The sequence below is a fragment of the Aptenodytes forsteri genome, unplaced genomic scaffold (genome assembly GCF_000699145.1).
Source record: "Aptenodytes forsteri isolate BGI_AS27 unplaced genomic scaffold, ASM69914v1 Scaffold15, whole genome shotgun sequence".
Taxonomy (NCBI): Eukaryota; Metazoa; Chordata; class Aves; order Sphenisciformes; family Spheniscidae; genus Aptenodytes; species Aptenodytes forsteri.
The window spans coordinates 25,285,851-25,297,541 of record NW_008795129.1 but is presented as its reverse complement, the minus strand read 5'-3'; the positions used below and the strand labels follow the sequence as shown (position 1 = coordinate 25,297,541).

The 11,691-nt window shown below is 38.6% G+C and overlaps 1 protein-coding gene across 1 annotated transcript in view; it reads right to left on the bottom strand.

Moving 5' to 3' along the window:
* Positions 1 to 2,832: 2,832 nt before the first annotated feature.
* Positions 2,833 to 11,691, bottom strand: part of MKI67 (marker of proliferation Ki-67) — a 23,894-nt gene continuing 15,035 nt past the window's right edge. The window contains exons 12-15 of the mRNA XM_019471705.1: positions 9,464 to 10,677; positions 8,211 to 8,286; positions 4,517 to 7,624; positions 2,833 to 2,984 (exon numbers count right to left, since the gene is read on the bottom strand). Coding sequence (XP_019327250.1) covers positions 2,833 to 2,984; positions 4,517 to 7,624; positions 8,211 to 8,286; positions 9,464 to 10,677 — 4,550 coding nt within the window. The remainder of the gene's footprint in view (positions 2,985 to 4,516; positions 7,625 to 8,210; positions 8,287 to 9,463; positions 10,678 to 11,691) is intronic.

Genomic DNA, 11,691 nt, shown 5'->3' with positions numbered 1-11,691 from the left:
GAACAGGAGAAAATTTACAGGTGTGAGCTCAAAAACCAGCAAAGCCTGTGGGGCTCACCTGGAAGGGTACTTACATCAAAAGCCTCAAGAGGTTAAAGCATTACTGTATTTCCTTTTTATATCCACATTTCATAGTGAAGGCTACCGAGCCAAAATAAGGAGAGCTTGCTGTATTTACGCCATCAGGACAGGCAGTAGGAAAACCTCCTTATGGCTCAGTGAAATGTAAATGTGAAAGCTGAGCAGCAGTTGAGCAGAAATGCCAAGTTCTGAGCAGAACCCTTCATTCAGATGGATCAAATAGTGAACAGGATACCACAAATGCATGAATGATTTCTTGAGGAGTTGAATGCCAAGGAAAATGAGAGTACTCCAGATAGAAATATCCTCTGCAACGTAAGATACATAAATACAATGGCACATACATAAGCATAGCACAGCAGTGCGCTCCAACCCATTTACCTTGATATCGTGTTCAGCATTTCATTTTCGCTGCACGTCGTCATTTATTACTGTGCATCGCTAATTCTTCCCTTTGTTCTCTGTTGAGATCCAGCCACCTTCTGCAAAAAATTCAGCTAGGAGACAATGACCCTCTTTTCCATTAGAATGTCAGATGCTAGGAAAAACAGGGTAATAAATGATACATCAATGCTAAAAATAAAAATCTTCCTTTTAGCACAACTTTCAAACAATAGCATAGCTCAGGGATTTAAACCTACAGCAGTGCCTGCAACACTTAGGTGTTGCGGGTTTTTTTAACCTTGTAACGTGCACCATAGTGGTAATGGGGTTCTGACAAAGTGATCCCCTGTACATTAACTTCAAGGGGTTACAAATGCTAAGTTACTTTGCCCCGTTTCCCTTCTGTGAAGCAGTTGATGGTTATAGCCTCTGGGCTTCTCTGAAAACAACGGGGGATACTTCTAGGAAGCAGCCAGTAGGGGCTGATACAGAAATACGTTCATGAAAGGTGGTGATTTGGAGTCTGTTTTGCAATTAGGTAGACTGAGCCATGAACCAAATGCAAGGAGAAAAAGACCACCCTTTTGTAGAGTGAGATGAAACTACAGAAGTTCCTCAAGCCTGCTGGGACTTAATGTAAATATAGACCAATAAAACAGGTACGATTCTGAAAAACTCTTGAGAGTAACAGTCCAGACCCTACTGCTTCAGTTGTTGCTGTGACAAGATGCATGAAGCTACATGACCTGAAAATTGGGAAGATTGCAAATCCTGTGCCATAGACCCAATTAAACATATTTTGGGTAAAGATGTTTCTCACATCTGGAAGGCTGAAATCAAAGCTGGAGAAAGACTCCTCAATGCTCACCAAGTGCTGACTCTAATCACAAAAAAGGCTTGGAGGTTGCTACTATTTCAAGAGGAACAGACCATCCACTGATCCTGATCAGTGGAAAACATGTAACTACGGTAGAGCAAACACATGCAGGAAGCAATAGAGCTAATTTGAAAATATGACTAGATCTACAACATGTTACACTTAAAATCTACACACTATAATTGAAGTACAGAAAAAATAAGCGCATTATAACAGGATAAAATGCCCAAAGCATTTAAAACTATGGATACGGACACCATACATTCCACATATTAAAAGAAAACAAAACAAAACACCCAGATTAAAAAAATTCTTCTACCATATCATGTCTGAGTTCTGAATGTCCAGACAGCGTCCAATACATTCCTTACTTGACTATTTTTGAGTTTGAAGAAAGAACAGAGTTCACAAACAAGAACTCACCTGAAGAAAGGCCCATTATCATTCCCAAAACGAAGAGCTAACAAGGACATCTGAACATAGCTGTCCTTCCGTAGAAACGTCTGTAACTCCTCATGGACTCAATAAAAATGTAAGCTTTTAACTCTGGTCTTAAAACTATACAAAAGTCAGATGCCCGAGATGAATTTTCTCCCTTTCTGCACTTAATACGGTAAGAGGAAGCCACCAGCCTCGAAGAAAAATGCACATTGATATTACCCATACACTGCAGACACTGATCTCTAAAAATAGTCTCCAAACCACGCTAGCTACTCCACATTAATTGCAACTCTATGAAGAGGGGCAACATCACAACTTCATGCACTCACTACTCCTGTCTCTCTTACCAACACTCACTTACACATGGAAGTGCTGCACAGTGGGGCCACGTTTACAAGTATCTGCGCTGCAGAAAACCCACTGCACGCTTTCAAAAACGCACCACGTCGCTAGGAAGGATGAGTCTTTGAAATATGCTTGTAAGAGGACAGTAGTAATTACACATTCTTAACTGTTCTTAAGAACACAAAACACACAAGTCCCAAATTGTTCACAAATTTAATGACTTACAAATCTGCACTTTTCAGTACAATGAACTTAAATTTTTTAAAAAAAATTATCAAAACTTCAGCATAATAGTTCTGCTAATACATCTATAGTTTTTAAAGAATATTTACAGAACTGTAATGAAAAATAAGACTTAAGCACATGAAAATTTAAGCAGAAAATAGCTTACAATTAAACTGGCAATAAAGCAACTGATCAACAGAAAAAGAGGGATAAATATTGTTACAAAAAGATTCATTTTTATGTTTGCAATTTTGCACAAGCAGTCCATGGTTTAGGAACCACTACACATAGACAAATCTATTAAAACAGATATCTACGCTGTATTTGTAAAAAGTTAAGAAATATATTTTGATAATATCATAATACAGTGATTGCTTTACAAAATCTGGGCTTAAAATCTGAGTGCAAATCGAGTCACATTAAAAAACTGCAATTTCATTACTGAATTGATTTAAAAACTGGTTCTGTGACTGTTAAGACTATTTTCTTGTTCTCGCACTTGTTCTTGTGCTTGATCTTGTCTTCCTGTCCGTCCCTCCAGCAGTCCGAGTAGCCCTTATATCCTCTTCGCCAAGTTCTTCTTCAGTTCTGTTTCTTTTTCCTTTTTGTAGCAATCTCTTTTCATCATTCTCTATTTGTACACAAAAAAATTAACTGTAAATTTCTATCATAAATCAAACATTTTATACAAAATTCAATCTTCAGTTACATTGTTTTTAAAGGGAATGTCCCTAATGACTACATTCCAAAGATTACATCTATGAATTCAACAAACCAGTTACAAACCCCATACTTCTGCACATCCAATATCCTTTAAGATAGATCCCTGAGGACTTACAGCTATTTCTGAAAGTAGGTTAACATTAATGAGAGCACCAAAACCAATTAGCTACCATTTTAGCTGAAATTCCTTCTACTGATATGTAGAACTAAAACATATCCAACACCGAAGAAAAATCCTGCAAAATAATATAGTAACTGTTTTATGGTCCAGATAAAGCTGGAAAGTCAGGCTTTTAGCTGTAAAGAAAAGACTAGACACCTACGTAAGTATCTAGATAGCACAGAAAAGTTAAGCTGCTCCAAGAGATCAGCATCAACCCAAGCACCAGACAGAAACCGTCACTAAAATCTATGCGGGGAAAGATCACCTCCCTGGAAGAGAAAATCCAGTAGTAAAGCATCAGAAGAGCTCAATCATTTGGCAAGTACATGTAGCAGTATCAGGAAGCAGGAACTGGCAAGTGTGTAAAGGGAAACAAAAGAAAACTCAAACGAAGACAGATACGTGGCAAAATACATGTACATGTTATATGAGGATAAGCACATGCAATAGAAAAGGGAAAGAGCCAAAGAGAAATGAAACAAAGGGCATGGTCAAATCACGATAAGGTTTTTAACACAATTTGGCAGGAAATTCCTCAATGTGTAGCTCTAAAGATTCATTGTTATTTCCATTTGCATACATGTATTTGATAATATTTTCTAATTGCATCATGGTAGTTTTTAAGTTACATCACATCAAGCTGAAGATTCCAGGGAATATTTTAAATGTCTGCAGCAAGAGTTCTATTGGCTCAGGGAAAGCAAAACAGTAAAGGAGGAAATGGGAGACGCATGGAACTTTTGCTGTCTTTTTAGCTCAAATACAGCTTCAAGCCCTTCTAGCATCAACTTCAAAAAACAACTGATGACTTGTAAAGGTCCTCCAAAACCTAGACATATAAAAGCAGGAGCTTAGATGGTATTTAGGAGAAAACAAGATGAACAATGGGTTTTACAAACATGTGATTATCATGTTCTGTCATTACCACCTTCTTCTGCACGTTAGTTGCTGTATTTACTCTAAACTACAATTTATTGTTATGGATTGAGAGAGAATGTATTATAGAAGAGCAGGAAGACACTTGAATACCCCCAACAGAGGAAGAATACATGTCATATCCCATAAAACCAATCCCTTCCACTTATATAAACAAGAAGTTTTTCCTAAGATAACATAGACCCTATTTACTTAAGTCTTCTTGCTATATTGAAGACCTACTCTCTATCTATATTAAAGCATGGCAGCCCACAGTTATACTAGAATTTTGTACACGTTATTGTTATATCTATAAATAACTTAGCTATACTTAGAAAATAGAAAGCAAATTCTTGCCTCACCTGATTTTAATTTTTTGGATGCTAAGTCATCTGCTGGCAACTGACATTTTCTTCTGCGACAAGTGGAAGTTGCCTGCTGTATAGGGTTAAACCCTTTTCCTTTTCCAGACTGATTATTTTTTTCGGAACCAGTGGACGTCAAACACACATTTTGAGTTTCCGAAGTGTTACTGTTTTCTGGTAAGTTGCCGTTTTTACAGATAGAAGTAGAAGTAGCTGCCTCTGATGTGAATTCTACCTTTTTCCTTTTATTCCTCAATTGCCTTGTTTTTCCCTGAGATGAATTATTTTCTAGAGGTGTATCTTCACCTTCTTTAAGAATCCTCTTTTGACCTCTATCTTTGGGCAAGCCAGGCTTTTGCCTGAGAAAAGTGGAACTAGTTTCTTCAGATTTGGAAGAAATCGTTTTCTTTCTGCCCACTCTTGATGGATTTTCTTTTTCAGATGGAGCTACTTCCAGAAGTACACTCTGTTGTTCTTCAGGAGTTTCATTCTTACCATCTTCTGGCAAACCTTGAAGTGAGGTAGAACTAAGAGACAGTGAAGTGACTGTTTGCCTCGAGTTCCCTTTTGAAAGACCCATTTTTTCTTGGGAAGCAGAACTTTCCAAAATCAGCTTTTTTGTTTCCCCATAATTACTCTTTCTACCACTTTCTTTTGATAAGCCCTGTTTTCGCTGAATAGAAGTACAATTTGTGGCTCCTAACAAGAGGGCAATTTCTTTCTTTCTGCCTTTTCTTAGTTGATTTTCTTCTACAGGTGAATCAAAAGTTTCTAATGGAACATTTTGATCTTCTTTCAGAGCTTCTTCCCTACCATTATCTGCTGGCAAACCGCGTTTTCCTCTAAGAGAAATGTAATCAGTTGTGTGTGATGCCAGAGCAGTTTCTTTCCTTCTGCCCCTTCCTAATGGCTTCTCTTTTGCACAGGACACTGTTTCCAAAGGCATATTTTGTTCTTCATTAATACTCTCCTCTTTATCATCAGTTTCTGACAAGCCACATTTTCTCTGAAGGGAAGATGAACTTTTTGCCTCTGCTGTTAGATCCATCTTTTTCCTTTTGTCCCTTGCTGATGCATTTGCTTTTGCCTGCAAAGTTTTATTTCCTAAAGCTGGATTTTGATCTTCTCTCACAGTCATCTTTTTATCATCACCTTCTAGCAACCCACGTCTTTTTCTGATAGAAAGAGATCTAGATGTTTGTGATGCTGCAGCAACCTCTCGTCTTTTCCCTCGTCTCAGTGGCTTGTCTTCTGTTGAAGAGGGAGTAACTTCCAAAGCTGAATCTTGCTCCTTTACAGAAGCCTCATCTTTACTATGATCTGCAGTTAATGTTTGTTTTTCCATAAAGGTAGAACAAGCTATTTGTGGCATGGAATCAGCTTGCTTTCTTCTGCTCCTCCTTACTTGTGAAGAAGGATTTTCTGAAGTCTCATGTTGACCAACTTTGTAAGTCATTCCTTTGTCATCCCCAGGTAAACTCCTTTTTCCTCCAACCACTTTGGAACTGGCTTCTTTAAGTTCAAAATTAACTTGTCTACCTCTACCCCTTCTACATGCAGTTCCATTGTTTTGTGCTTGATTCTCTTGCAGGATTTCAGTTTGCTTTGGTTTAAGTATTCCCTGTTCATTTCTTGTCCGCTTTTGATGGCTACGAGCAAGACTGTCACTGTTTGCAGCAGGTATTGATGTGCCAGCTGGGTTGTTATGGTCCTTCGTGACTTGGTATGTATTCTTGATACAAACAGAGCTCGAAGAATCTTTGAGAGATTTGTCCATTTCTGTTTCTGACTTAAATTTGGGAGTAATTAGTTCTGGGTTGTTTACATCTTTGGCAAATTCATCAGTCCTTTTCTCCAAAGAGTCATTTTTGCCTCTCCTGTTCCTAGTTCTGTTTGTTTCTTGTACTGCACTTCTGTTTGCTTCCAAGTTCAGAGCAGTAACTGGCATTTTGTTTGTCTCTCCAGAAGGTGACTCCGCCTTTAATCTTTGAGATGCCTCTGTTGTATTTTCCTGAACATTTTCTGTTTCATCTCCCTGAGATACTTTAATCTCATTTTTGATGTGTGATTGTGTTTCAGTATGAGTTTCAGCTGAAGTTTCCTCAGTTTTCTGAATGTTTTCTATATTTCCAAGTGCCATGCCGCAAATGTCTGCTTTTACTTCAGTTGAGTGTTTTCTAGCACTTCTTAAAGACTTAACTCTTTTCTCTGTTATCTTTATTTCAAGTTTAGTTCCATTTTCAGATTCTTCTGCTGTGGCAGTCTCAGTATCTTTGTCAAAAGTCTGTTCATCTCTTTGTATCATCTTTGCTGATGGGTCTTTGCAAAGCTTCCTTGTTGTCCCATGAAGGTCCTCTGAAGAAGCTTGTTTAACTTGGTCATTTCTAGCTCTTCTTCCTCTTTTGGGTGGAATCAGTGGTTCTGTGTTTTCTACTTTTTTTACCCTCCTAGACCTCTTCCCTGGTGACAGAAGCATTTCTTCACTATCTTCTACACCACCTTCATTAGATTTGTTTTCTTTTTTTCTTAAACCTGTTTGCAGTTGACAATTTTCATTTTGAATGCAACTAGATACACTTACTATCTTTATGGTTGGATCATCTTCAGTTTCTAATACGTCATTGATGCCATACTCCTGCAAAGTCTGTTTCATATTTGCAGGTTCTTTTCCTAGCACTGAAGAACCTTTGCCACAAGACTCAAGATTCTCACTTGGATGTTTTAACTCCTTCAGGTCTTTCCTTTTACCTCTTTCTGGTCTTTGAGTAGCTCCATGTGGTTCCACAAATGAAAGAGTTTCAACTTTTTCCTGATCAGGGTGCTTTGAAACAGTTTCTTCTTGTGAGCAACAGTTTGTTCTCCTTCCTCTTCCTTCCTTTTTAGCTACTGAAGTTGAAGTACTGATCTCTCCCATCTCCTCTTGGGTGCTCTTCTTTTCGAGACCTTGTGATTCTTTTAAATTCAAATCCTTTTCACACTGCTTTGTTGAAGCAGGATGTATTGTTTTCCGTGATCTGCCCCTTGTTGGTCTCTGGGTAGACTGGTCTTCACTAGTTGATTCCTTCTGTTGAGAATCTTCACCTTGTGAAATATTTCCTTTGTCTTCTAAAACAGTTTTTTTTCCCCCATTGAAAGTTTTTACATAGAAAAGAGCACAAACAAAAGTTATACGTTACTATGCCTGATCAAAGTATCTGTGAGTTTTGATTTTCCTAAGAGAGTTATCTTGCTCAAACAAATCACACTTAATATTCTTAATTTAGAAATAAATAAATAAATAAGTAAATAAATAAATAATTATTTTAACCACTTCCTAGAGTAAAGGCCAGGCTTCTGACCAAAGACATTTGGAATATTTAGTAGGTAGCATTCATAGGTTTAAGCAATGTTCTTGAAAGTCTTTGCAAAAAGATAATTTTAAGTGGAGACCTTAACATCAGGTTTTTTACACTGGTATGTTTGGAGATGTCAACATTACCACACCAACAAACTACTACACTGTTACTTCTGAACCAATAGAATTCCAGCACCTGGTGTTCATTAGGGATGACTGCACAAATTCCACGAGCTATGCACGCTTCGCACTGTGTATTTTTGAATTTTTAAAACATATGTTAAAACTTCATAACAACATATATTACCTTGCATATTCATTATTCCTCTAGATAAAGCAAAAAGTATTTGTACTTACCATATTTATGACCAGAATTAGTACAAGGAGGTGCAGTATCTTCTTGCTTAGAATCCGTAACATTTACTGATCTGACCTAAGGGAATAAACAATAATCAATAAACACACGTCCAACAGGACAAGAAATAATGGAGCCAACCAATACCAAATTAATGTATAGTAATAGCTGAAAGAAGTCTTGTTAAATACTTTTCTGTAAAAATAAAATTAACTTAGTTTTGTAACTGCATCCTTATATTTGATATTGGCACACAAATATATCAAACTTAATACTTGCTATCTGAGCTACTGTAGCAGTTTTTAAAGTGAAAGACAACAAACGTTGCATAGAGTTAAAAAAAGTATTAATTAAATTGGCTGAAAAGTGTCTAAATGAGTGCTCAAAAGGAATTTGGGGTATTGAAGCCAAATCGTTTGAGTATTTTGTAGTGTTTTATTGTAGTTCTACACTGATGAGAACTAAGCCCAGTGATATTTGACATTTTACCTATGGATCTGGGAATGAACATAAAAATTAATACTAATAAAATTCACAAGTTACAAGAGTGATGAAGCTGTGTATTATAAGGTCAGAATGGTAACCCAGAGCAACCTCAGTAACTACTTAGACAGGGTTCCTTCAAAGAAAATACACATTAACACAGGCAAACGTACAGTGATAAAGCTATCTCTATAAAATAGGCATCCATTCAGGAAGCAATGAATGAAAGACTTAGGGGCATAGTGAGCAATCAAGTGATCACATGGTAACATGTTTTGTCAAATGCTCAACACTTTTGGATGTGCAAAGAAAAACAGAGCTTAAAATTTAATCTATAGTACGTGAAGCAGTTGTACAAAACAAAAAAACCCCAACCATATGCCTTGCTTATGGAAAGGAAGGCTGAGAAAGAATTTAATTATAGTTTGTAAGCAATTTAAAGGGTGCTTTAAACATAATGGGAACAAATGACCAGAAAAAAACCCCAAAGTGCTCAGATTCAAATTTGTAATAAGCTATGTTTTCTAGCAGGGGGGCATTCAGCTGGACAAAGCTGCTAAGGAAAAAAAAGATTGCCATCTTTACAGTTTTCAAGTCAACATGAGGTGCTTTTCTGGAAGGTATCTTTTCCTCCAGAGGTTACGTATGACATATTTTAAGTGCTGATACACTTGGCATACAAGATGTCATACTAGGAGGCCCAAGAATTTGTTTCAACCACAGGCTTCAAAGTCTAAATACATTCCTTCCAAAAGCTAAGTAAGTATTTTACCTTAGTTTCCTCTGGTATATCAAACATTTCCATAACTCCAACATAGTCCACTTCAAAATCAGAACATTTCTGCCTGGGTTCTGCCATAAGCCTTTGCAGACCCACAAAATCATCAACTGGTTGATGCTTCTCTCTTGGAGTCTTCAGTAGTCTACTAATACCAAACATATCTTCTATGGGTTCAACTTTTTCCTTTGGTGTCTTGAAAATACGGCTGACCCCAATCATGTCTTCTACTGGTTGATATTTCAGCTTTGGAGTTTTCTTGATTAAAGTAACACCTGCCACATCTTTTACTGCTTCCCTTTGTTGTACTGGAGTCTTCAGCAATCTTTTAAAGGCAATTTCATCTGTAATAGGTTCCAACTCTTGCTGCGGGGTCCTCAAGAGCTGCTTGATACCTGACAGGACCTCAACTGGTTCTGGCTTCTGCTGCGGGGTCCTCAAGAGCTGCTTGATGCCTGATAGGACCTCGACTGGCTCTGGCTTCTGCTGTGGGGTCCTCATGAGCTGCTTGATGCCTGATAGGACCTCGACTGGCTCAGACTTTTGCTTTGGGGTCCTCATGAGCTGCTTGATGCCTGACAAAGCCTCTACAGGCTCCGACTTCTGCTTCGGGGTCTTCATGAGCTGCTTGATGCCTGACAAAGCCTCTACAGGCTCCGACTTCTGCTTCGGGGTCTTCATGAGCTGCTTGATGCCTGACAAAGCCTCTACAGGCTCCGACTTCTGCTTCGGGGTCTTCATGAGCTGCTTGATGCCTGACAAAGCCTCTACAGGCTCCGACTTCTGCTTCGGGGTCTTCATGAGCTGCTTGATGCCTGACAAAGCCTCTACAGGCTCCGACTTCTGCTTCGGGGTCTTCATGAGCTGCTTGATGCCTGACAAGGCCTCTACTGGTTCTGACCTTTGCTCTGGGGTCCTTAAAAGCTGCTTGATGCCTGACACGACCTCAACTGGCTCCAAGTTCTGCTTTGGAGTCCCCCTTTTACTTCCTGGTTTCACCCGAGATGCTTGTTTTTCTGGAATTATTGACAAACTATCCACACTAATATTTTCTTCCAGCACAGTTTTTCTTTTTTCAGGAGTTTTCGTGGAAATCGCATCAAACATAGACTTTAGAGATTCCTCTCTCAGAAAGCGACAAACGCCTGGACTATCTTGTTTCTGTTCTGAAGCATCTGAACTATTTAACGGTGACACCATCATTTCTCCTGAAATAAGTAGTAGATTTATGTAATTTGGAAAAAAAATTAAGCAGAAAGTCCAAGCATTCTAATTGCTGTATAACTAAGTAAAATGGATTCAAACAGCCGGAGCCTTCTACAAACCAAAATCCAAAAAATGTGCATCAACAATTGATTTGGTAATTAGCTTCTACAAGGCACAGCATAGATTTAAAAAAATGACTATAAAAAAATTTGATTATTTTTTCTTATTTAATCTGATATAAAAATTAATGTTCTCTGTTGTCCTAAAATTTCTAGTGGTGCAAGTTTTTTATTACAATTTCCTTTTTGAAGCAATACCAGACATAAGGTAGAAGTTTTCACATTAAAGAATATACATTTGACCTTTCCGACACCAAGGAAGAAAAAAAAGATGAGTTTTTTGTAAAATTTATATCATGGAATCATAGCATACCTCAAGTTGCAAGGGACCCATACGGATCATTGAGTCCGACCTCCTGCTCCTTGCAGGACTACCTAAAACTAAACCATATGACTAAGAGCATCGTCCAGACGCTCCTTGAACTCTGACAGGCTTGGTGCCGTGACAACTTTGCTGGGGAGCCTGTTCCAGGGACCGACCACCCTCTCAGTGAAGAACCTTTTCCTAATGGCCAATTGGAACTTCCCCTGACATAGCTCCATTCCATTTCCTCGTGTCCTATCACTGCTCACCAGAGAGAGGAGATCAGCACCTCCCCCTCCGCTGCCCCCCTTGAGGAATCTGTAGCCTGCAGTGAGGTCCCTCCTCAGCCTTCTCTTCTCTAAGCTGAACAAACCAAGTGGCCTCAGCTGCTACTAGTAAGTCTTACCCTCAAGACCTTTCACCATCTTGGTCGCCCTCCTCTGGACACACTAATAGTTTGATGTCCTTCTTATATTGAGGCACCCAAAACTGCACATAGTACTCGAGGTGGGGGCCGCACCAGTGCAGTGCAGAGTGGGATAATCACCTTCCTTGACTGGCTAGCTATGGTGTGCTTGATGCACCCCAGGACA